The 27,724-nt window shown below is 36.7% G+C and overlaps 1 protein-coding gene, 1 long non-coding RNA gene and 1 pseudogene across 2 annotated transcripts in view; 2 read left to right on the top strand and 1 right to left on the bottom strand.

Annotated features, from left to right (window-relative positions):
• The window catches only part of LOC128015880 (potassium voltage-gated channel subfamily B member 1-like), a 32,359-nt gene extending 17,613 nt beyond the window's left edge, over positions 1 to 14,746 (top strand). Inside the window, exon 2 of the mRNA XM_052600099.1 lies at positions 10,347 to 14,746. Within this exon, the coding sequence (XP_052456059.1) occupies positions 10,347 to 12,275 (1,929 nt within the window). The 3' untranslated portion in view covers positions 12,276 to 14,746. The remainder of the gene's footprint in view (positions 1 to 10,346) is intronic.
• Positions 14,747 to 18,326: 3,580 nt separating this feature from the next.
• On the bottom strand, positions 18,327 to 21,913 carry LOC128015196 (somatomedin-B and thrombospondin type-1 domain-containing protein-like; annotated as a pseudogene).
• A 1,683-nt stretch (positions 21,914 to 23,596) lies between these two features.
• LOC128015182 (uncharacterized) lies at positions 23,597 to 25,852 on the top strand. The gene is made up of 3 exons (XR_008183816.1): positions 23,597 to 23,688; positions 25,254 to 25,378; positions 25,594 to 25,852. It is a non-coding gene; the product is annotated as an uncharacterized LOC128015182 (long non-coding RNA).
• The last annotated feature ends 1,872 nt before the right edge of the window (positions 25,853 to 27,724 follow it).

The following is a 27,724-nucleotide window of genomic DNA, read 5'->3' as shown; positions in this document are numbered from 1 at the left end:
TGTATTTGTTTTGGCATGACTCCCAATCGACATTTTCAGCAGCCTTGTAATCATTAGGCAAGGCAAGGCAAGTTTATTTATATAGCACATTTCGTACATAATCGTAATTCAAAGTGCTTTACATAAAAGAAAGTAAGTAAAAAAATGGAAATGATTTAGAAATTGACTAATTTAAAATTAATTTAAAACAAGTAGAAATAGAAAATTATTTTACATTTAAATAAAGTGAATACGTAAAATACAGTGCAATCAGTTCGGACATCTCACAGTGCTCATTCAACAAATGCACAGCTAAACAGATGGGTTTTTAGTCTAGATTTAAATGTGACTAGTGTTTTAGCACATCTGATCTCTTCTGGAAGCTGATTCCAAATGCGGGCAGCATAGTAACTAAAGGCGGACTCCCCTTGTTTTGTGTGAACCCTTGGTATTTCTAACTGACTCGATCCTAGTGATCGGAGTGGTCTGTTAGGTTTATATTCAGTGAACATATCTGCAATGTATTTTGGTCCTAGGTCATTAAGTGACTTATAGACCAGTAAAAGTACTTTAAAATCAATCCTGAATGTAACTGGAAGCCAGTGTAAGGACCTGATGCTCAGATTTTCTGGTTCTAGTCAGAATCCTGGCAGCAGCGTTCTGGATGAGCTGCAGCTGTCTAATGGTCTTTTTGGGAAGGCCGGTGAGGAGCCCATTACAATAGTCAACCCTGCTGGTGAAAAAGGCATGAACAAGTTTCTCCAGGTCTTAGCTGGAAACAAAACATCTAATTCTTGCAATGTTTTTAAAATGATAATATGTTACTTTACTTACTTTGAGCAACAATTCCACCTCATCATCTGTCCACACAAAGACATCCTCGCCGTCATGCTCATTGTTGAACCTGCCAGTGATTTACGCGCATGCCCAGTTTGCATGAATGGTCACGTGACATGCGTTTTCGGGTTATGTAGTGTAGACGGAAATCGTTTCTGAAACGCAACTGAAACGCCAGTGTAAATGTGGAATTTTTTAATTCTAAGACGGCATTTTAAAACGAAAACGCACAAGTGTAAACGGGACCTAAGAAAACCCATTTCTTTTTCTATTGCACAGAAATTCCATTCAAATGGGCGACGGGCTAACAAATCACAGGAATGGCAAATAGAAAGAGAATGGGGTTCAACAGTTTCCCATCCCATGTAATCATTTGATTCTGTCCCTGCCACTTGGCTTGTCATGTTTATAGTGACAGGTAGCTCTCACTGTGCTACATTACAGTCAGTGCAATCAATAGAAATGACTGTAAGACACACTACACAAGGCCTATTGAAGCACATAGGGCATCTTTAGTGCAGACCCTTCTCTGGGTGTCAGAGATTGGATTGCCACTGGAATGGATTTGACAGGGAAGCAAAGGACAGGGGTAAAAAAATTAAATAAAATGGCACTCAAGGATGGGAAACGTTTATCAAAACCAGTATGTGATTCTAAGGCATATGCAAGAGCGAATGACCATCAAAGAATTTGACTAGAACCAGACTCACAAATGAAAGAAGGTCTTTATATTTTACAACTGTTAGACATTGTACAGAATGTTCTTGGAAAACAGTGACTCTTGTGCTTACCGCTCAAAATTTGGGGGCCAGAAAGATTTTTATTTCTTAAAAAAATCAATGATGTTTTTCAAAAAGGATGCATGACATTAAGCAAACATGACAGACAATTTCTTTTTTTTTTTTTTGCATTACACACTAAGCTATGTCAAAGCGATTTAATACTGCGACTGCATTCCGTATACTATAAGTTATACATTAAATATCAGCAAATGTCAGTTTCCTGTAAATGAGCCTTAGTTATGCTTGTGTAAGCGCTTATGTAGGTTCCATGTGGAAAATAACTGAGACTCATCTCGGAGATGCATTAAAAAATAATGTGAATGCTGTGGTGTGCCTCTCTTAATTACCTTTTCCCTTGACCTAAGTGTAATCCTGAACACTATCTCTTTGTTGCAAGGTGTCACTGCCTTTAAACTTTAAACATTCAGGTCAAGAGTCAAATTACATGTTAACTTGTGCTGCTAGCTGACTTTTGGGAGTGTACACACCAACTGCACGTCTTGTCCAGGGTTTAGTCTTTTTACATTAGGATGTGTTGCTGCTCTCCACTTAACTTTTCATCTTCACCTTGTTGCGTTTTTGTTTTCGTACATGCCTTCACCACTGTCTGCTTTTCCATTGAGACACACGTGCGCGCACACACACATGCATTCTTTTCTCTCTCCCATCCCTGCAATGTTAAAAAGTGTGTCGTCACTGTCACCATAGCAACTGTGTCTTGTGCGACGCTTGAACGCACAGCTGTCTCTGCCAGGATAAGCAGTGGCGTGTGTATGTGTTCACTTTGTATACCGCTGTTTTTTGCTTTGTGTTTGATTCTTTGTGACAGCATCGTATGTGAATTGTATGAATACATTTGTGTGGTCGGGTGTGTGACAACTGAGCGATGCAAAACTGTGTTTGTGATAGACATGTGTCTGATTTCTCATCATTTGATGTTCCTGAATGACACACAAATGAGAGATGAGATATATTTGGCCGAACTATTCGTATTGCTCATACTTGGTTTAGGGACCTAATTGTTAAAGACAAGATGACAATTCTGTCATGGTTTACTCACCCTCAATTCATTCCAGTCTTTCGGTGGAACACAAAAGAAGATATTCTGAAGGATGTTGACAACCAGACCAATATATGGTTTGTATGATCAAAAAATAAAATGAGAGTCAAAACTGTTTGGTTACCAAAATTCTTCAAAATGTATTATTCTTTGGGTGAACTATCCCTTTAAGTATTGCATTTCACTGTGTAATTCATCCTGCGCTGGTTTAACTACAAATAATCCGGCTTGCGGAAGAGAGGTCTGCTGTTAAGTTTCAAAGCAATCAGATTTAGGATTTCACATTAAAATAGACAAAAATATTTCATAGCCACACATCAAAGGAGAAACTAAAGGCAAAAGTAGTGACCTGAACATCATACAGACTTATGGGTCAGTGAGCAGCCACCTTACAACCACAAGAACTCTCTAGAAAATGCATTGCAAAAAAAAAAAAAAAAGAAAAAACTCAGAACACCACAGCAATGACCTGGAAACCACCTACAACATCTTGGCTTCATGGAAATGACATTTGCACAGGCAATATAAAAAAATGCTGAAATCTAATGCTTTTTCCTAATTGCCTACAATGAAATGTAACATAATTAAAACAAAAATTGGAGCATGAAATATTCCCACATGCTGTCTGCTGGATTGTCGTCTGAGAAGTGTGTGTTCCTGTGTATTCTAAGAGAGGACTCCTGTACGATTCCCAAAGCTGCCCGTCTATAGCTATTAATAACTATGTCAGGGGCTGGGCAGGTTTATATATAGACTTGGCGACTGGATTTTCCCTCTCATTGCAGCCAAATGAATAATGAACGAAAAAAAAATAGGGCTCTGCCAAGGACCAGTCACTCAGGTCATCTAGCTCTGTGTCTTTATGCACACACACGAGGACACAGCTGTTGCCGATGAATCTCAAGGGCTTCACAGATACAGCCGAACCTTGTCTTCCAGCTCAGGTCAAAGCTGTTCCAAGAGACAAACAGGAGACAAGGACGATTCTTCAAGGGCAGTAACTTAAAACGGAACGATTCATAAAGCATTTTTTAATTATTTGTCTTGCATTGATATGTGTGCGTGCATTTGAGTGCTTTGTCATGCCATCGTTTGGTGGAAACTGTAGAAGACATGGTGTCTTCTGGTAACCATGGTGACAGTGTCACTTTCAGAGGGACGTGAAGGCGTGTTCGGCAACTCTATCAGAAGCTCATCTTTTCCCCGCTCCCCTTACAACAACCCACAACAACGGCAAGTCTGGGTCTGTCTGGATTCACACATTGTTGCATTTTTTAAATGATTGTTCACAATCACATAACTGATAATGAAGGAATGGAAATGGAAACTTAAGCAGAAGTTTAAGTAGGAAGACTTAATGCTATGTCACGCATTAGAATTAGATCTATTTTAGATTAGATTGACGTTCCCTTCCATACTCTCCACCACCACATTGGCTCTGTCCATACAAGGGGTAGGTTCCGCACCTCCCTTTTTCTCGCCAGTAATAGCCAAATCTTCAACCTACAGATTGGGTCTACACCAAAGAATTCAGTTTTTTATGTCTTGGTTTTGTAAAATAAATGATTTCGAATCGTATCACCTCCCCGAGTCTTTCTGCTAGAACTAACTAGAAGAAAAACTCCTAGCCATGATGCTAGGTCAAAATCATTGCTACCTACATATATATATTCAACAGTCTTAAAGGTGCTGTAGGGAACTTTTGTAAAAAAATATTTTTTACATATTTCTTAAACCTGCCATTATGTCCTGACTGTAGAATATGAGACAGATAATCTGTGAAAAAAATCAAGCTCCTCTGGCTCCTCCCAGTGGTCCTATTGCCATTTGCAGAAACTCCATCGCTCCCGGTAAAAAAAATAACCAATCAGAGCTGCGGTCCGTAACTTTGTTTGTGTTCAAAATGTAGAAAAATTTATATAATAAGCGAGTACACCATGAATCCATTTTCCAAACCGTGTTTTTAGCTTGTCCTGAATCACTAGGGTGCACCTATAATAAGTGTTTATATTCGGACTATTTTAGATTGCATCGGGGGTACCGTACCGCGGCGGAGTAACCCAGTACCTTTGTGATTCTTCATAGACATAAACAGAGAGAAGTAGTTCCGGCTACGATGTTCTTCCACAAGACGCAAGCAGTTCTGTTTATTAACTGCTAGAGCGTCAAAAGTTCCCTACCGCAGCTTTAAATGGATAGTTTTTAAATTAGATTGTAATTTTCAATGCTTCATGGGATTTTAATTGCTTCCTTCCAAGTACACCGACTTACTTTTGTCTTTTTGTCAGATATTTAAATACTTTTTTGCTTTAAATACATGTTTGTAATGCTATCATTCACCTCATGACTAGTTGGATTGGTTCATGCTTTATAACGCTTCAAATCAAGTCTTCTTTTTTAAGTCCCTGTGAAAAAAAAAAAAAAAACCTTCAGGAACCAACACCAACCAATGAGTTAGTGAGCGGGCACTAATATGCACTTCAGAACTTTTTCAAAACTTAAGTCAAGAATTCAAACCAACCAATAGTTTGGGTCCCTCTTTCAGTATAGGTTAAAGTTAGATTTATCGTCTGATAAAGCAGAAGTTTGATGGCCTGTAATATTAATATGATACCTTTCTTTAAGTATGATTTGTGGTATCATTCATGTCCTGAGCAGTAATGGTGCAGGGTGAATTACACACAAGTACTTAAGGTTAGGGGGTTGTTCACAGTGATAACTGCCATACACTCAAAATCAATCACTGATGTCAATGGGATATATTGTTATTGGAGCCATGGCCTAACATTTATAGCACATGCTCTGACTGGCACATTGAGTAGTGCAAGTTCAAATCTGGCTTGTGACATTTTCCATTTTGTTCCACATAATTTCCCATTCTAGTTCCAGTAGTATACTAAAGGCCAAAAAAGAAACAGCACAGGTTGTTAAATCTTCCAAGAGGACAAACCCATAACCTTAAAAAAAAAAAAAAAAAAAAAAAAAGATTTATGAATTTACCCAGTATGAATTAAAATTACAAAATCGATAAGTACAGGACTGGCAGCTGTCATTTCCCTTCTTCAGACCACTGTATGTTTGTTTGAGGCAACCAGTATGGCATGGTGTTGATGCTGATGATAAGAGGGCCAGAGACTTCTACACTTTTCAAGCAAACCTCTTCATGTGACTGCCTCCTGCCGAGCTTGAAGAAGGTTGCCATGACAATGCTGCAGCAGTGGTTGAATGTCAGCGGTCAAGGTCAAAGAAGAAGTTTTCACTTAAGAGTCACAGAAACGTCTGCACGAGTATATTATGCAGGCTTATATTTAAAAATTGTGATAAATAAATATAATGATAAATTAGTATGTGGTCTAGAAAAACACTCAAGGCAACTTTGTCTCTTTAAAAAACAAAACAAGTGCAGAGTTTGCATCATAAATGGCTCTCAGTTGTCAAGTAACCATTAAGTAAAGAGTACTTTGGTGTACAGAAATTCTCTAAAAAAAATAATAAAAAAGAAAATACACAAACACACAAAAAAAAAAAAAAAAAAAAAAAAAAAAAAAAAATATATATATATATATATATATATATATATATATATATATATATATACAGTACAGACCTAAAGTTTGGACACACCTTCGAACCCTACGAACCCTACGAAACCCTACGAACTCCTATGAACTATGAATCTTCTAAATATCTACAATTATTTTTAGAATACTATTTTTGTGTCACGACACATGATTGACTTCCTATACTGCACAGATTAGGATTTGGCAGACAGTTAAAAAATAAGAGAATCTGAGCTGGGCTGCCAGTTTACATATATAGAAAACTGTATCTTTTTTAAATCTAACTTTACTTACTTTACACTGTACATTTTTAAAATAGAAAAATATAAATTGTGTTTTTATTATGAAACTAAAAGCGTCGCTCTCAAAATGCGGAGTAGGCTTTTAAAATCTCTTTTGAATGAGCGCTCGCTGTTTACTTTCACTTTCGATTTCGCAATCACACACGCTCTTTGTAAATGAAGATCTGATATTTGTCAGTGAGCTCAGGATCTGTTTACCATCAAATCCTCCATTATGATCTTGTCAGCCATCTCTCCTCTCAACCCGTGATCAGTGAAATCTGACTCCTACAGCTCGTCTTGGATGCAGGGTTGTCAAGTTTTGTTTTCTTTTTCCCTTATAATTGGGCTACTATTAAACTGTTGCCATCGGTTGATTTTCCCCTGTGGGTTAACGGTGTTTATGATCAATATGCATAACAGTGACTGTAAATTATGTATTTTAGATATGGAAAATAAATATTTTGGGTTTTGATATGGTCATTGCGTCACATGGTCACTTTGGGCATTACTTTAACCACCACCCAACCATTGCTGTGACCACAGTACTGAGATAAAGGATCTGTACGATGCTGAAGTTACTGCAGGAGGGATAAAAGAAATAAATAATTTTAAATGTATTTCAGCATTATCGTTTTTATTGTAGCAGCGTGTTTTAATCTCAACAATAATCTCTACAATATAAAGTTATTGTAATCCAATAATTGCACTCAGACCCAGAGGATATGACTCTTTTAAGATGAAGGCTGCATTTCCTATAATGCTGTCTCTTAGTGCGCTACGAAGACTATATGTCTTAGGTACGTCTAAACTAATGGTACAGTATACCTGTTCTATGCATGTTACCCAAACTATATCTTAGGAGGCTGCTTAAATCCCCTTTATGGCATGACCTGCAGTGAACAGCAGCTTTTGAACCCTCCATACGCTTGTTTGTGTATGCGCGTGTTTGTATGCATGAGTTTATTTGTTGTGTGTCTCAAGAGAACATAATTTGTACATGCTCATAGGAGCACCCCACTGGATGTGATAATGAGCTGCTCACCCGAGATTTTCTCCCTGTGTATCCTTAGCCATCTCTAAACAGGGAGTTGAACCTGTTATGCCTTCCTCAGCTTGAGTGTGTACAGGCATTATTTACAGATTATCACTTGGTCAATGACTCAATTGATTGCACACTGAGAATTTGTGCTGAAGCCTTTTTTTTAAATGTATTCCCCATTTAAGATTCATTGTCACTGAAGCGGACTGTATTTTTTTAGTTGCCCCTTTCACTTTTTAACATTAAGAATAATTTTTTATGCACCTGCACACGTTTGACATACTGTAAAAGGCCAAGAAAATGACCTAAAAAGGATTTCATAGCTTCAGGGTTCAGAATCTCAGAGCTGTAGTAAATTGTTGTTGCTCAGTGGTTGCTCTTTCATAACTCAGGAGACGTAATGGACTTGCCGCATATGTGTCTTTAATTTAGGTCAACAATTTGTCTCCATTTGGCTCCCGAAATAATAGAGGAGAATTGTTTGAGTTGAAACTAAACATATTCAAATATCTGTCTTTTGACTGCAAAAACATGACAATGATGAGATCTTGTCTGAAATCTAAAGGAAACGAATGAGATAACTACAGTCTTCCACAGGATTTAATATTATTGCTCTGTAGAAGAAAAACTGAGATATTAAAGACAATGCATGTCATTTTCCTTAAGGGAATTTTCACTTTGTTCTACTCTAATCATTTGTTTTTTATAGAGGAGATTTAATTACAAGAACTACAATGCTTACCAGTTCTGACCCATAAAAAACTTTATAGCAACAGAATGCATGCTAATGACATCACAAATATCCAGCCAATATTATTGCCTTTTATCAGACAGTGAGGTTAAAACAGAAGGGGGATGGGAGCTCCAGTGTGACTTGGAGATTGTGGTTGCTGATACTGGTGTGTAAATAGTGCTGTTGAAGCTCTGGCAAGCTTAAATAAAAGGCTAATCTTTGTTGTTTATAGGTTATGGGCTGTTTTTAATCTTCTTACTGTTTTCAACTTACCCTCATGACTCACGTGACTGCAGGGTATCATCTCTTCTTAGACATATTAATACACACAGAAAAACACCTACAAATGCAATGAGTCACAAATGATTTTCCATACTATTCATATGAAGGCGAGTCATTTGATAATGCTGACAAAAAGAGATTAGCAGGCTAAAATAAGAAGATAAAGGAAAAAGTTATTCTGTCATGTCTTAGCTTCACAACAACAGTGTGGATGTAAGTGACCAGTTTCTCTTTCACAAATAGTGTGTATATGAGACAACATTTATGTAATATTTAAAAGGATACTCCACACCAAAATGAAAATTTTGTCATTAATCACTTACCCCCATGCTGTTCCAAACCCATAAAAGCCTTGTTCATCTTCGGAACACAATTTAAGACATAGACTGTCAAGTAAATAACACTGTCAAGGTCCAGAAAAGTATGAAAAGCATCGTCAGAATAGTCCATCTGCCATCAGTGGTTCAACCGTGACATTATGAAGCAACAAAAAATATTTTTTGTCCGTGAATAAAAAAAAAAATAACATGGGGCTAAGTGATTAATGACAAAATTTTCATTTGGGGGTGGAGTAACCCTTTAGGCATACTTCATTGTAATACCCAAAACTGGCTCACAACTTGTTGCCACTACTATGCTTTGCTTTAGAAAAATTCAAAATGCAATCTTTCAATATAATGTTTTAGTCACATTGCCAATACTGAACTGAGTTACTCCAGGCTTTTACCATACGTGTCCTTCTTTCTACTCCCCCAAGGAGTCTATGAAGAGATTTTTGAGAGTTGCTTTGTCCAGGTTTCTCTTTCTCAGCCATAGAGCTCCGCAACTCGATCACTGTTTAGGTTTTGTTCATTTCTCTGACAATTGTCCTTCTTGTTGAGTTATTTGGTACGAAAGCCTCTTAGTTGGCTTGGTAGAGTTAGGACTGTACCATGTTTTTTTGCCATTTTTTGTAACAGATTTATATTGTTCTGTGGGAAGCATGTTTCCACAAAGGGTTTTAGCAAATTACAAATTACAATCTCCTTCTCACAGTCACAAATCACAAGTCAGTCATTATGCTTTACCTAAACCTGACTCAAGTGTTCTTTGATTCTTCATTTCTAAAGATATTCAAATACCCAATTTAATTGTTTAGCTGTTAGTTTTATTAATTTGCAAGTTATTTTTTTACTTTTTTTTGTTTGGGATTTTTAAGAGGCATTTGTCTTACCAACTTCTTGTTTTACTGGTTATTGCATGACATGTTCCACAACATTTCTGTATTTCTCAACAACCCTCAGCCCTCTCAGCATTACTCATTCATTTACTACTTTATACTGCCTTCTTGACCTAGCAACACAGGTAAAGCCATTATTATGCAATATCCTGACATTCACTACTCAGCAGTAAGTATAAAGGTTTAGATTGTATGTAGATGATTTGGCTGACAATGTAGTCATATAACCAGGTTTTCTGGTGTAAAGCATGTTTCTACAAGCATTTAAGCTAATTACAACAGTGGTATTATCTCCTCCTCACAGTCACAGATAAAAATGTATCGTCAGTCGCTATGATTTACTTAGACCTGACTCATCACTTTTTTTTCAAGCTCATTCTCTGTTGGCCTTACTTTAATTAATCCTGACTATGCACCTACAGTATAAATTAAAGAAGGACTCCTTAGTGGAAACTTTATATACAGTGCCACTGTGCATTTCATCAGACTTTTAGTGCAGATGTCTTGGTTTAAGTACCAGTGTTGGCTTATTTTATAATGGTGGATTTCTTGTTTCCTTTTTGTTTTTCAGATCTTGGCCATCATTTCTATTCTATTCATCGTGCTTTCCACTATCGCTTTGTCTCTTAACACCCTCCCAGAGCTGCAAGACACAGACGAGTTTGGTCAGACAACTGATAATCCCCAGCTGGCCCATGTGGAGGCGGTGTGCATCGCTTGGTTCACCATGGAATATCTTCTTCGCTTCCTTTCCTCACCAAACAAATGGAAATTCTTTAAAGGTCCTCTCAATGTCATTGACTTGCTGGCCATCCTACCATATTATGTCACCATATTCTTGACAGAGTCTAACAAAAGTGTGCTGCAGTTTCAAAATGTACGACGAGTGGTGCAAATCTTTCGAATCATGCGGATTTTGCGCATTCTCAAGTTGGCACGTCACTCCACTGGTTTGCAGTCTCTGGGCTTCACACTACGACGGAGTTACAATGAGCTGGGCCTGCTTATCCTATTCTTAGCAATGGGAATCATGATCTTTTCAAGTCTAGTTTTCTTTGCAGAGAAGGACGAGGATGACACCAAGTTTAAGAGCATCCCTGCCTCCTTCTGGTGGGCCACTATTACCATGACCACTGTAGGATATGGGGACATTTACCCCAAGACACTTCTGGGTAAGATCATTGGTGGTCTCTGCTGCATAGCAGGAGTTTTAGTTATTGCCCTACCCATTCCCATCATCGTCAACAACTTCTCTGAATTCTACAAGGAGCAGAAACGCCAAGAGAAGGCCATAAAGAGACGTGAAGCTCTAGAACGAGCCAAACGCAATGGCAGCATAGTGTCCATGAATGTAAGAGAGGCATTTTCCCGTGGTGCAGAGCTTCTAGATGTGGTGGTCAAGGACAAGGGTGAGAGAACCCAGGACAACCATCTCTCACCCAGTCGATGGAAATGGTCATCCAAGCGGGCAGCTTCAGAAACCAGTTCTAATCGGTCCTTCAACCCAGACCAAGGTTCTCCTAGCAAGGCGAGAGCTTCTAGTCCACAAAGGCTTAATGCACAGAAACTAGAAGAGATGTACAACCAGATGGCAAAGACTCAGTCACAGCCCAACTTGAACACCAAAGACAGAAACTCATCCAGAGCAGGCCGTAGAAGGGATGAAATTGAACTGGAAGCCTTGCCAGGTCAAGGAGTTGACCCACTGATTGGGGGTCGTGAAGGGGTGGTAGACATGAAAAGTTTGTCAAGTATTGACAGTTATATCAGCTGTGCAACAGACTTCCAAGAGAACCCACGATTCCCCTACAGTTCGGCAGGAGGTCTATCCTTCCCAGAAAGCTCTCGGTTCTCCCACAGCTCTGTTTCTGGCCTCTCTGGTCGGGTCAGTGCCAATCCAAGCCTGCAGACCACCTTGGAGCATGAGACTATGCTCACACCACCATGTTCTGGTGCTAAACCTCTCAACAACGAGGGTTTACGGCAACAAGGACTTCTTGGAAACTCTCAGAAAATGCATTCGGTTAGGGTGAATTATCGCAATTGTGGGGAGGCCAGCCCATCAGGTGGTGCTCTGTCTGATTGCTCTATTCTATCTGACCACTCCATCCTAAGCCCAGAGGTGTCAGTCTACACAACAGCCAGCAGCAGGACTCCACCTAAGACACCCGAGAGAAAGGCACTCACCCCTACAGTCTTCACTTTTCATGACTCATCTATCAGCAAGTACATCGATGCTGACACAGATGATGAGGAGCTCTTGCGTGAAGGTGGCCCATCAGAGTGTCTACTGGGTGGCCTGAGCTCTAAGCCTAGGCTCAGTGGTTACCAGGGGGCAACCAACCACTTGGAAGCTGCCCAAAGGCTGCTAGGTCAAAACTGCCTATTCCCACTGGGAAGTAGCCCAAGTGCTGGCCATGAAAACCATGTGGCTTCAGAGAACTCACGAAGGCCTAAAGGGGACAGGGGACATTCCAACATTTTTGATAAGGGCCTCTGAGGCCTCAGGGTCGTGAGCTGGACTCCAGAGGAAAGAAGGCCAAGTTCAGTCAAGGACTTTGAAGAAAGCGAAGACTAATATACATTGAAGAATAATTTTCCAGGCACCTAACCAGGGGGCCAACCCTGGTGACTTTATGCGGGAAGGTTCACTGGAAGACAGTGGTCATATTACATCTTTAAGGAACAGGATCTTGAGGATGTACCACTGCCTACACCTCTTGCCCCTTTTCCTCTTCTAACAAGCCTGCATTGGTGCATTGCAGGGGTAAGATCAGCCAGAGTAGATCTGGTCTACAGTTGCTGAAGCATAAATAGCTTGAGGCTGAAAACTTAACAGATATTTAAGCGCAGATGTGTTAAAATCAAGGTAAATCAAGGGGGACAGTCCGCCACTGCCCACATCAGCTAGTCACTGTCCAGGGCCCAACTCTTAAAGATTAGCATTAGAGACATCTTATACCCTGTTTACTAGTGCACCCATACCCTGTCTCCTAATAAACTGGCCTTACTTAACTGCAGTTATGGATCTGCATACAGTATGAGTGTTTATGTGCAAGCATATTTGAAATAGGGAGGGCTGATGGTATAATGCGCACGTATAAAATAATTAACATTCCTGCACACAAGCTCACTCTTCAAAATATATTGGTGTGTGATTCTTTTTGAACGATTTATTTTTATATAGACATGAACATTATCAGTAGAATACTGTCACACATTTTTCTTGTCATATTCACCAGTTAGAATAAACTGTTAATTGTTTCATCAGAAGAGTTTAAATTTACCTCCCCTCATTTACTTGTTTCATCTTTAAATCTCTGTCATTGTATTCTTTGTCTAATTTCGTTCCAGTGTGCTCTTTTTATTGTGTAACACACAAAAAATAATATTTTGAAATATGTGTGTTGTTTTGACCCAAATATTCTTCAAAATATTGTCTTTTGTGTTCCGTAGAATAAAGAAATACATACATGTCTGGAACAATAAGAGGGTGAGTAAATGACAGAATTTTATTTTTTGGGTTAACTCCTTTTAAAGTTCAAAAAGTGTTATTAAAGAAAATGACAGAAGATGCACTTCATGCTGTGCTTACAAGTGTAATATTTTCTTGCAAAATATGTTTATTATTGCTTTTTTTTTTATTATGTAAAAAAGTATGTAGCACATGCGTATTGGCATACCTCACCCTGTTGTAACCAGATATTAGTATATGATGGAAGGCTAGAATAAATCTGACCAAGATAGAACTTACAGAAATACGTCAGGTCAATTTAACATTTCAGTTAGAATTACCAATTTCATAGAAGTAGCTGCTGTGTCAAACATAAATATTTCTGAATATAAGAATAAATATATATTTCTAAAATATTTTCTAGATGATCATACAAAGTGAGGGAGATGGTCTATGGAGAATGTTTATTTTAAATTATTTGATTTGATTAAAGGTTTTATGGGACCTTTTGTGTCCTTAGTTGTTATTCAGGCTCAACACACATTATGTGACCACACTAAGACCACCAGTTAATCCCAAGCATTTATCCTTTTGATAGAGAGCTCTGTAATACAGTACATAATGCATGGCCAGGTTTAACTCCAAATTTGATACAATCCTTTCACACTGCACAAACTTAATACCCTTGAAAGATTAGATCCTTATCTCTAACATTGCCATCCTCATCATTCTGTAACCATATACATACACATAGCCCAGCATGTATTCACAGGTATGTAGACAATGTCCTGAAGATGACTATATCCAGTTTCCATGGTGACCACAAGCCCTCCCTGCTAGTGCTCATATCCAATTTGAAAACCAGGATAGTGAGGGCTAAATTAGATCAAAATCATGCACTCAATTGCATCTGTGTCAACAAATACCATCACTAAAAGTCACATTGTCAGAATATACTTGTCTCTTAGAACATGTATGTGTGTGCATGTGTTATCTGGGGAGTGCAAAAATAATGGGGGAAACTCTGCCTCTCCTAAGACTTGTGAGTGTGTGTATGCTTCCATCCTTGTCTCAACGATTTTAGCTGAGTTGAACTGAGGTGTGAACGGAATACCAATTTCTGCAAGAGAGCGGGAGGAGGGCGTGTATGGGAGGAAGATGGAAAAAAATTAGAGGGATCTTTACTCTCCCCTCAATAAAGAATCATCTATGAATGTGCACTGCTTACTGTAATGGTGGGAAAGGAAGCTGCTTTCTGAGTGCTAAAGTCCCTTGCTCTACTTGTGGTCTTTTATGTGGATATTATATAATATCCATGATCTATCGGGTGTATGGTCCACATTTTATGCTCTATTCATTCAGTAGATTCATATGGAGAGAACATTAGTGCTAAAATGTGACTTTACTTAAGCCATTGAAAAATGTCTTTCCTTTATCTGTTAGGCTGTGCCCTAAGGTCAATGTCAACCCTGTCTTTTTGTAATGATCCATGGGTGAATCTCACAAAGAAATGACATATTTCACCCAAAAAAATACTTTAATATATGCATTTTTTTAATGATTTGGAGCAGATTTTCATGCATTCAAAAATCTATATTGAATTTTTTTTCCCCAAAATGTTCAATACTACAATATATCTTCATGGTTTCTTTGTATATATTCAGTATATATATATATATATATATATATATATATATATGCATACAGTGATGGACAAAAATATTAAAATACTCCTGCATTTCTCTCCAATAATGCACTACTTCTTCCAGAAAATTGTTGTAATTAAAAATGCTTTCTCATGTGTATTTCTTTATTTGTATTGGAACAACACAAAAGAGCAGACAGAAAAAAGCCAAATCTGAGACATTCTACACAGAACTCTTAAAATGGACTGGACAAAATTGACACCCTCAACTTAATATTTGGTAGCACACCCTTTGGAAAAAAAAAATGACTTCCTGTAACCATCAATGAGTTTCTTACAACTCTCTACTGGAATTTTATAAAACTCTACTTTTGCTAACTGCTCCAGGTCTTTCAGATTCAAAGGGCTTCTTCTCCCAGCTGCTGTTTTGAGATATCTCCACAGGTGCTCTATAGGACTTATATCTGGAGTCATTGCTGGTAACTTCAGAACTCTCCAGCGCTTTGTCTTAAACCATTTTTGGGGTGCTTTTTGAAACATGCTTTGGGTCATTGTCCCGCTGAAAGACCCATTACCTCTGACGGAGATCCAGCTTTCTGACAATGGGCCCTACATTGTGCCCCAGAATTCTTTGGTAGTCTTCAGATTTCATAATGCCATGAACACAGTCAAGACTTCCAGTGCCCGAGACAGCAAACCCAAAATATCAGTGAACCTCCACCATTTTTGACTGTAGGGACAGGGTTCTTATCTTTGAAGGCCTCATTTCATTTTCTGAAGACAGTAGAATGATGTGCTTTACCAAAACGCTCTATTTTAGTCTCATCTGTTCACAGGACATTCTCTCAGAAGGATTTTGGCTTCCTCAGGTATGTTTTGGCAAACTCCAATCTGGCTTTTTTTATGTTTCTGTGTCAGCAGCACGATCCTTCTGGGTCTCCTACAATAGTGTCCCTTTTCATTCAGATGGCGATGAATAGTATGATATTTTAACTGGTTGTAAGTGTGATTTATACTGTATATTGCCAGCACCTGTGAATTGATACAGGTGAGTTTAACTACAAATAAAAGGAGCATAACATGCTTGAAATACAATTATTTCTGAAGATTCTGAAAAGGTGACAATAATTTTGTCCGATCCTTTTTGTGGAGCTTTGTGTAGAATGTCTTAGGTTTGACTTTTTTTCTTTGCTTTTTTTTTTTTTTTTTTTGTCGTTCCAATACAAACAAAATAAATAAACACAAGAATACCAAAGCATTTGGTAATTGCAACAGTTTTCTGGGAGAAATAGTGAATTTTCTGTACACATATACATACACACACACAAAATTAATTTGTAATTAAAGTCACAATAAAAATAGAACGATTTCACCCTACATAAATACCAATACCATACTAAAAATTAAGGGGAAAATATAAAATAGATACATTTTGGGGTATAAAAGTCAGGGGGAAATTTGTAATGTAAAACATGTTTCAATCCAAAAAAAATCTTACTAGTTGATAATACTGGTTTCATATTTTTTATGCAATATGTATATTTTTTTATTTATTGATTTTTGTTGAAATACATGCCAGACATGTCCATGACAGGTTTTGTGAGATTCACCCCCATATAGTCATTGTTAATTGCTCAATCAGAGATTAGCATATGTTGATATATGTTCTGCATATGTCATTCTGTAAAGTCCCACAGAAACACTTGCATTGCAGTGTGCACAGAGCAGTTACAGAGATGAGAGCAAATTATATATTAGTGATTATTTTGGGGATATTTTTTGACACCAGTCTACAAACAGTGATGACAATCAGTAATTTTAGTCCAATGTCAGTGTCTTATTGTATGGCTTGATGGAATTAAAGGTGTTTTGTCTAAAATACCCACCCACACAACAGTGCAGGTTTCAATAGATCATGGTACATTTATAAAATCCTTCAAATTAAGTGATATTAAAATTTCCTCACAAACGTGTCAAACTGTGATGACCTGATGATGCTTCCAGCATACAGTGACACTGTTTGAAAATTAAATGTTTTTTTTTTTTACAGTAACATGTATTATTAAATAATCAGCACTTTGACTTTTAATTCAGTTGATTATTAATGAGAGGATTTATGTAACTAATTTCAACAAGAAAGCACAAATAAGATTTATTCGATTTTTCTTGTTTTCTTATGAAATTGTACAATAACAATGGTAACTAGAAGTATGAAATTTAGGAAGTATTTCATGATTAAAATATATTACTGTAAACGTATAGAATTTCCAGGGAACTAAACAAAGAGAGCACTGTTTACAATCCCTCCCTTTCCCAAAATCTTCTATAATGTTGTTTGTAGGTCTAAAGGCTGTTTGTTTTGTAATCTTTCTACCTGTTGACTTTCTATGCCGTTGTTTCTGTATGTGTTATGTTGTTCAATGCATGTTGTACCTCTGAAGCTGTAACTTGTTCTATATGTGACAAAAAGCCAGTTTCTTGTCTTGTATAGGAAAAAGAGCCAAAAATGTGTCAAAATGTCCTGAAATCTTTAGATTTCTGCAGTCTGAAGAAGAGATCCCTCTCCCCCCTGGTTGGCTGGAAATCAAATAAATGATACAGATGATTAATTTGACCTATTATTCTGTGTTTATTCACATGACTTTGAATGGTGTATCCCTACAGGCCCCTAAAAACCAGAAACCTAACACACACTTAAAAAAGTAATTTGTTCTAAAGAAAATCAAAAGTAATCTCTGCTATGTAAAGTGATGCCATGAAATTCCTTCTTTTTTATTTAAACACTGGATAATTACTGATTAAAATTCATTACTAATGCTGAAAGGAATAATTCACCCAAAAAAAATGAATTGATGTGGATAGATTTGGAGCACTACATCACTGCTCACCAATGGATCCACTGTACAGTGAATGGGTGCCATCAGAATAAGAGTCCAAACAGCTGATAAAAGCATCACAATAATATTTGTTTAGAACCTTTTTCTCTTCACATGATGTTATTCACAAGATGTGGATATTTTTTGTGGATTATTGAGGTATTTTTATCAGCTGTTTGGACTCTCATTCTGACGGCACCCATTCACTGCAGAGGATCCATTGGTGAGCAAATTAAGCAATGCTAATTTTCTCCAAATTTGATGAAGAAACAAACCCATCTACATCTTGGGTGGCCTGAGGGTGAGTAAATTGTCAGAAAATAATAATTTTGTGATTGAACTATTGCTTTAATCTATGATTGCCATTACCATTAATCTTTTATGAAAAAATGGGAACTGACTGTGACTAATATTGCATTTTTTTCTTGATAATGAACTGTAATAAGGTATCAACTGAATCATTTGGCATACAAGCCTAGAGCTGATTTGAGATACCAAAATAGTTTCAGCATATTCTGCTCACTACTTTAAATGTGAAATTTCATGACCTCGTTTAGCCTGATTGAAGTGTGCAAGTTAGATCCAGAGAAAATGGTGTACAGTAGGACAGGAACAGGAGTCTCGTCGACGGACCCGTTTCCACAGCCCTCTGCTTTGAGAATTCCCCATGGCCTGCCAGTGCAGAGACATGCTCCTAAGAGTGAAAGAGTGCGAATGTGATGGGAAAAGATGATAGAGGAAGGAAGATAGAGTAATGGGTATCACTCTGGCTGCTGTCCTTGAGCTAGGTTAACAGTTTCAACCCTACATTATAATTAATACAAGCATTAATACAGGCAGTCGTAGCCTAATGGTTAGAGATTCTGACTTGTACCCAGAGGTTGCGGGCTCAAGTCTTGGTACCAGTAGAGATTGTAGGTGGGGGGAGTGAATGACCAGTGCTCTCTTCCACTCTCAATACCATGACTGAGGTGAGACCCTTGAGCAAAGCACCGAACCCCTAACTGCTCCCCGGCACCGAAAAAAAAAGGCTGCCCAATGCTCTGAGTGTGTGTGTGTGTGTAGGTGTGTTCACTACTCACTGCTGTGTGTGCACTTGGATGAGTTAAATGCAGGGCACAAATTCCTTGTATGGAACACTATACAAGGCTACGGCTCATTTTATGTGTTGGTACTATAAAATATAATTATAGTATTACTAAAAATTTTATTTAACCTAGATAAAACAGGCAGTTGCTCTCTTTTTTACTAAAAGGCTCTAGAGTGCTCCAAATGAGTGCACAAGTCTTAAAGCAGTACAAGATGTTTTATACACAAGCTTTTGAATATTTATAGATGTGTCATGGTTCCCTCTAGTGGCCAAGATCTAGTCTTGAGACCTTAAATTACTTGGAAAAGCCTGGCCTACTTCATTAAAAGATTTTAGACTTGTCACAATATGTTTTTAATGGCTTGTCTTAGTATTTATATTTTTTTAGCTTGTAATCTATTACATAATGAATAACCGCTCGATATACAGCTAAAGTACCTAATGATAAAGCTACATCTTGTCAACTACAGTTCAAATACTTAGTGAAATCAATACATTTATTCAGCAATGATGCATTAAATTGATTGAAAGTGACACTAGTAGTTTCTTAAAGCACCAAATAAGCATATTAGAATGATTTCTGAGGGATCATGTGACACTGAAGGCTGCTGAAACTTCAGCTTTGCGTCACAGGGATAAATTACATTTCAAAATTCAAAATGAAAACTATTTTTTTAATAAAATAATATTTAACAATATTACTGCTTTTATTGAAATGTTATTAATCGAAAACAGTTCAAATTTATTAGTTTCACAATATTAATCATTTTACTTTATTGCTGTGATTTGTGATATCTTTCACATGTAAAAAAAAAAAAAAAAAGATAGTAAAAGAAAACCGTGTTTTTTTTTTTTTACTTTCAGTGTTGGATTGTCACATCTTACCCTGTGATGTTGTCAAAAATCTTCCTCTTTTTCCTTGCACTTCCATAGTCACCCATGGTGATGAGAGCTGGGACTGTAAAATAATAAGACGGAGTAGGTCAAAGATTATGGAAAAGAGATTTTAATGCATATGTGCCCCCATACTTCACCTGCAGTCTCATAAGAAAGTTCAACTCATTTTCAAAGGCACACGGTTGCCCAGGATAACAGGCGACATTTAGATTGCCGCTTTAGTGCCTAGAGAATATGCACTGACGAAGATGATTACAGTTCATCCTTTGATTACAGTCAGAACCAGTCTATCTACTGATAATGTGATTATATAAGATAAATATTCCCTCAGATAAACGGGATGTAATGTGTTCTGTGGAGTTCATCCAAGAGTAACAATTCGATGGAAAAATAATGGTTGTATAAATCATTTTAAATACATCTGTGTGACTACCAGGTGCTTTTATTACGGGTATAAGGGTTGACCTCAGACTTACTGAGATACTATCCATTGTTGATTATGAAATGTTACATTTGTTTTGATGGATGGCAAATTGCGTTGCTTAAGGACATCTCGTAGTGCTGTAGATTGCCATACCTAGTGATTGTAGACAGGGACCGTGCTGGTCGTGATACTCCACACAGCCTGCGGTCCGATGCAGAGAGGGACAGGGTACACTTTCATCACGTGCTTCCTGAATCACCTGTCTCTGTCTGGTGCGTATTGTGGGTTTACACGGCTCCAGACAGCAGGAACACATGCTCCATTCGCTCATAGTGGCAGCTAAAGCGATGAAATCCACAAATATGATAATCAGCAGCAAGAGAAATAAAGGGTTTGTAACATAAATTTAATTTTCACTCAATTTTTTATATTTGTTTCACACAAGTCTAGGTTTTCGTGACTTTTCTCCACCCTCCCTCTGAAATTTTAAACTACACAGTCTTTTTTGCTGTTGCTGTTGTGCCTTTAAGGCTTCCTTGCATGTTAAATGAGCTTTAGTGTCTCCAGTGTAGTTTTTAACTGAACCATTACACATTACACTGTGACAGGATCACAGAACAATCTCCACTAAAAATATGTTTGAAAGCTTTTGTCCTCCAGTGTGTTAAATAATAAAAAAGCAGACACATTTGTAAGGTACTACAGTGAGAAGTTTTCAAAGCCCAGATACTTTCTTTTGCATTGATGCATGCAACAGTTTATTGCTCACAACACTTTTCACATTTTGTACTAAATGTATATCATTGCTCACAATTAAGATTTATTTAAACATCAATTACTCACAAGACTAAAGTAAAGTAAAATTGGGAAACAAGGGATATAATAAACTGCTGCAGCACCTAAAATATATACTTTCCCAAATGCACTGATATAAAATCTTTTTTTTTTTTTTGAAAACTAATACTCTAATTCAACAATGATGTATTTATCTGTTTAAAAACTTATTTATAATACATTTACAATATTACAAAATAATATATTTCAAATAAATGTTGTTTTTCTGTGTATCATGGTTGCCTCAAAATATTAAGCAGCAGCAAATCAGCATAAAATGACTTCTAAAATATCATGTGACACTGAGGAAAGGAGTAATGGCTGCTAAAAATTCTGCTTTGCCATCAAAGGAATAAATTAAATTAAAATGTAAAATATTTTCAAAGAGAAAACACTTCTTAAAAAAAAACACTAAAACTCTTAATATGTCTTAAAATATTACATAAAAGATATGCAAAACTGTTTTGATGTTAAATGAGTTTTCAGGATTTATATATATATATATATATATATATATATATATATATATATATATATATATATATAATATTATATTTTCAGGAAAAAAGGGTTTAAATAAATAGCTCTGGATAAAATCTAATAAAATATAGCATCTGAAAAAGATAGAATTATAGAAACCTCGACAGGCAAGGTCATAGTCGTGACAAAAGTCTGATGTCATCTTGCCTGGTCGCAGTAACATTCCCCATAGGAGCGATTTTTCCTCAAGTCTTCGGTAATACATGACTGATTTTGTCCAATGCAACACAGCCCCATATCCTGACAACTTCCTTTGCTCTGGGACACCAGCGTTACCAGCAGAGCGGAGTAAAAAAACATCCATGAGTGTCTGGAGCTGCACGCTGACATGATAATGAGCAGCCTGAATATGTTGCTCCCCTCATCTGAAGAACTCATGCATGTAATTGACTTCTACATCTTACTGCACCTCTGAGCTGGGCTGTGACATTTACTGGGCCTCTTTTAGAAGACATGCTGCACTCAGTCTGAGATCTTGGTTTGACAATTTTGACAAACTGCAAGGCTGTAAGAATCAAATACATCATTTAGTGGGGTTATACCATCAACTATTGTCAAAATATCAGTCCATAATCCATAACACTTCCTTAAGTGGGAAAAGTCCATCCCCTTGTTTGCTCTCACATCAAAATCTACCAACATATTTGTCTACAAATGTTTTGGACTGTTTTTGCTTGTGATCTGTGCATGTTGAACTGGGTCAGATGAATTTCTTTTTCACAGAGGTGGTCGAAGTACAGTAATCAAGTACTTCACTAAAGAACAGATAGGCTATGCATAATAAAATATTACTCCAGTAAAAAAATATAAAGTACTCTTTTTTTACTTCTAATTTTACTTTAGTGTAAGTACAAAAGTAGCTACTTGATTTTTTAATGTACTTAATTAAAAAGTCCAGATTGATGAATTTTGATTTTGATTTTATGTAACCCACTGCTACTGTTTTTTTTTTTTCTTCTTCGCTATAGACTACTTTGACAAGAGTGATGTAGAAATGTTCACCGTGAAGCTTACACTGCATGCAAGTTAATGTTTCCTGAGAGAGGGAAAGTTGTACTATCAATGATCTAATTTTCAGCAGTACGAAAAAAATGTGTTTTAAAGCTTGTCGTTTGGCAGAACATCGCTATAATATGAGAATAAGGCCTGTTGGCGATTATATGTATTTTTTGAAATATGATTTTGCTCCAAATGTATAAAGCAAATTGTTTTGTCAGAGTGGCGGTATTTTACCCTGCCTGTCTTTCAGTTACAACAATCCTAAAATTGAACTTTAGTAACTTACTTTTCGCGGCACCTCAGGGGGATCCCTCCCCGGCTGTTTTCAGAGACTTGTGAATCCAGTTCACTCATTAGAGACTCGCTCTGAATGAATCAATTGAATCAGTGAGTTGTTGACTCGAGAGCAACTGCGATCGGATCAGTGGAATTTGTGAATTAATCGTTTGGTGCGATTTGTGAACCGAGTTAACAGGTTAGCGTTAATTAAAAATAATCAGTTCGTTCATGGCTCGACCACCGCTTTTGCCTCTCGGGACACGTGATGATTTCTTCATTTCAAAGCAGTAACTGTATTTTGTTGTTGTTGTTGTTGTTGTTTTAAATGTAACGTTAAAAAAGTACGATCTTTGGAATGTAGTGAAATAAGAGTTTTTCAAGTAACTTATCTGTAACAAAGCAAAAAATACTTTATTACTGTACACCACTGCTTTTTCTCTGCAGCAACAGTATGGACAGAATATAGTCGGAAGAAATGACTCGAAGTTAAAAACGTCTTGATGGATTTGTATACAAAACATGCAGCTTTTCACTGTTAATTGATGGACTGGAGTCACGTGGATAACTTGTGGATTTTTGTGATGTTTTAATCAGCTGTTTGGCACCTATTTACTGCAGAGGATCCAGCAAGTGATAATTCTACATTTCTCCAAATCTGTTCTGATAAAGAAACAATTTTTCTCATCTTGGATGGCCTGATGGTAAGTAAAACTTCAGCAAATGTTCCTTTAACTTTTCCTTTAAAGGTGTGGTGTGTAAATTTGAGCGGCATCTAGCGGTGAGGTTGCGAATTGCAACCAATGGCTCAGTCCACCGCTCACCCCTCCCGAGAAGCCACGGTGGCCGACACAAGTAAAGATGTCGTCTTTACACAGGTAAATTAAGGAATTATATTTACTTAATCATTCAAGATGTTATTGCAAATGTTAATGTAACGTTACTATTCATTGTGTCCGTGTTTTATTCGTAAGAACAACAAAGTGTTAAATGTTCCCTCCTGGTGGAATGACCTTCCCAACTCAATCCGAGCAGCTTAGCGAGTTTACAGAGTCCTTAGCCATCTTCAAGAATCGGCTTAAAACACATCTCTTTCATCTTTATTTGACCCTTTAACTTTATCACTCAATATTCTAATTCTATTCTTTAAAAATCTAACTACCTTTCTAATCTTTTTATATTCTATTTTTCTTTTCATTTATTATGCAATTATATATATGTGTGTATGTGTAAAGACCTCTAACTAGCTTGCTCTATTCTTTTTTTTATTCTATCCATTTTCTTTTTATTTATTATATTATTTAAAATCCCATACATGTACTGTGTTAACCTAACTGAGACTTGTTATAGCACTTAGCTATATATAATTGCGTCTTCATCTGTAAGTCACTTTGGATAAAAGCGTCTGCTAAATGAATAAATGTAAATGTAAAAATCGCTCAATCTAAGGTAATAAAAACATAACGTTTCATTAAGTAAGGACTTTATACACCTCTGAAAACATAGTAATGTATGTTATATTGCGTTTGGGGGTTCGAGACTTGGCCTGGCAATACCACGACTGAGGTGCCAAAAAAATGGCTGTCCACTGCTCCGTGTATGTGTATAGCCAAGTATGGTGACCCATACTCAGTGCACACACACATGAACACACACCCAGAGCAGTGGGCAGCCATTTATGCAGCAGTGCCCAGGGAGCAGTTGGGGGTTCAGTGCCTTACTCAAGGGCACCTAAGTCATGGTATTGCCAGCCCAAGACTCAAACCCACAACCCGGTTAGGAGTCAAACTATCTAACCACTAGGCCATGACTGCAATAATTTGTTCATGAATCAGACAGAGCTATCGAGCCTCCTTTTTATCATTTTAGATTTCCCAAATACCATTAAGTACGTAGCTACTGTAGGCTTAAACAAAGTAAAAAAATTACTGTCCACCATTGCTTTTCGATGTGTCTGCTCTACCATATTTACATAAAAATTGTATATAAAATACATAAAGATTAAATAAAGAATGGGGAATTATAGTTCAATGCTTTTGCATTCTCTGATAAAACATTTTTGTTTCACCAAAATTTAATAATGGAAATAACAAGCTATGACTTGTAAAAAAAAAAAAAAAAAAAAAAAAAAAACCGGCTACACAATATTGGGGAATGCAATTCATTTACTAGAAAATGCTAAATTGTTAAAAAATATATATTTTCCTTGCATATCATTTTTACACCATCACCATGTCCCCTTTGGGGCTCTGCACTGTCTTGAAGTCTCACAGACAAAGTGTTTTCACCTAATTCTGAGGACGGGAGTTTCTATTTTAAACAGCCTCTGGGGGAAATAGCTTGGCTAGTTTAGAGACAGAGCAGTCTGGTTGTCTCACTCACTCCCTTAAACAAGAAAAAAAAAATAACTCTACCTTAACACCATGATCTAATGGATTTACAGATGATGCTTCTGGGCGTAGTCCTGCGCTTTCTTCTGCGGATTGTGCTGAGGCAACGTACGAAGCCCATAGCCACTGAGTTGGTGCTAATAACTGGCAATACAATTTAGAGGACCTCCCTGATAAGGTAAACATACAAAATATACAGGATAAGTTAGAAAACCTGTGGTGTAGGTTACTCTGAAAGTAAACAACCACTCTCTCTTCTGGGTAAGAAGTCGGAAACAAAATAGCTTATCAGAAATGGGATCTTCAAAGTTCAAACAAATGATATAGGCTAGTAATTTTTGGAATGTTTTTTTACTTGTCCCAATGTGTTTTCTAGAGTATTTTTTCACACAGGTGTCCAGATGTAGTCACAGGGGTGTCCATTCCTGCTCCTGGAGGGCCACTGTCCTGCAGAGTTTAATGTGAAAAATGTGCTGAAAAGATACTCATCCTCAGTCCATCCAACTTCCAAGATGTAGATGAGTTTGTTTCTTCATTACATCATTACATTATTAGGGTTGTTGTGTGGAGTGTTTTTTTTATTCTACCATGCTTGTTTTGATGAGTTGTGAAGCCAAAAATAAATTTCCACTTGGATAATAAAGGAAAGAAAGATGTATTTAAGTATGGTTCTTTGCATTTGGATGCCTTCAACTGGCAGACATTTTTACACAATACAGCTTACAGTACATCTACTTTTTATCCCAGAGAATCAAATCCATGGCATTGGCAGTGCTAGTATTTGATCTATTATTTGAATATTGAAGTATAGTTTTAAGGGTTATGCTGAGCTTACTTTTACTTATAGTAATGCTACCCTAAATGAGGACATGGAATTACATGTTAGCCTTTGATTTATCATTCGAGCGTTTGAAAATGTATTTTATAATTGTAATTTTGTTAAGAAAACTTTAACATACTAGAAAAATATACAACATGGACAACCATTAAGTACCATAAGAATAAATTTGGAAAACTCCCACAATGTCTATACACTAATGTTCAAAAGTTTGGGGTTGGTAAGATTTTTAAATGTTTTTGAAATAAGTCTCTTATGCTCAACAAAGGTTGCATTTATGTGATTAAAACTACAGTATTGTGAAATGTTATTTACAATTTTAATTAATAATTTTCTGTTTTAATTCATTTTAAAATGTAATTTATTCTTGATGCAAAGCTGAATTTTCAGCATCATCACTCCAGTCTTCAGTGTGAAATGATCTTTCAGAAATCATTCTAATATACCGATTTGCTGCTCAATAAACATTTTTTTGAAAACAGTTCTGCAGATTTTTCCATTTTGGTGGAAACTGTTATACATTTGTTTAAATATTTTATGATGAACAGAATGTTGAAAATGAAAGCATTTATTTGAAACTGAAATCTTGCGTAGAAAACTCTCTTTTTATAGAAATCTTTTGATCATTTGAATGCATTATTAATGAATGTTTTTTTAAAGGCATTAATCCCAAACTTTTGAACAGTAGTGTATTTTATAATTCATAGCATAAATATAACTATATTTTTTACCTTTATAAAACTTTAATGAGCACATTAAACATATTTGCTGATTAACATTAATAATAGTATCTAATGCATCCTCGTTGAATAAAAGTATTTATTTATTTTAAAATAAAGTCTTAAGAATTCCAAACCTTTGAACATTATTACTTAGTTGCATTTTGCAGAGTATATCAAAAATATAACAGTAATGCGTACGTTTATATAATTTTTAGTAAATATATTGCATTGTATTGTAATTGCATTGTAAAGTCACACTAAGATAATTAAGTGTAGGGTAAATCACTACACTGAAAGTGAACATTACAGTAAATAACCCTTTATAGTACTTGACTCTTGTTTTTCTACTCCTGCAGGGAGGAGGCTGAACTGATCATGCCTCCACTGGAGCCCTGACACAGGCCATAAACGCCGTCCCCAGACTGACCTACCTGCCCCTGACCACAGCATAAGCATGAGCACAGACCAACATCAACATGCTTGACTTACACTCTTATTTCCATTCACATCAGCACCACACTAAATACAATTTTGCCACATTTATGGCACCACACATTCATGTTATTTTTAAAAGAGCATATCTTAATGCCCTACTCATCAGTATTTCACATAAATTACATATTTGTTGTCTTAGCAGGCTGTTTCCATGGGAATCCAGTGCGTTGACATATCACTTTCAGTGTTTAGACAACCATGTACTCATTCACGGAGAGCACGAGGAAGAAAAGAGCAACCAATGGTGCCAGAAAGGCTGCTTAATCATCTGGAACACTACAGATCTGACTGGTCTTTTCTGAACAGCTGCAGCAACCAATGTGTGATATTCCTTTTAATGTTGCTTAGTTTATATTACTATGTATGTGTGGGTTAATCAATGTTTTAAATTACACAAACATCTAATATATATATATATATATATATATATATATATATATATATATATATACACATACATACATATAAA

Source organism: Carassius gibelio, chromosome A6, assembly GCF_023724105.1.
Source record: "Carassius gibelio isolate Cgi1373 ecotype wild population from Czech Republic chromosome A6, carGib1.2-hapl.c, whole genome shotgun sequence".
Taxonomy (NCBI): domain Eukaryota; kingdom Metazoa; phylum Chordata; class Actinopteri; order Cypriniformes; family Cyprinidae; genus Carassius; species Carassius gibelio.
Note: the sequence above shows the minus strand (reverse complement) of the source record. Positions and strands in the feature narration are given on the sequence as shown.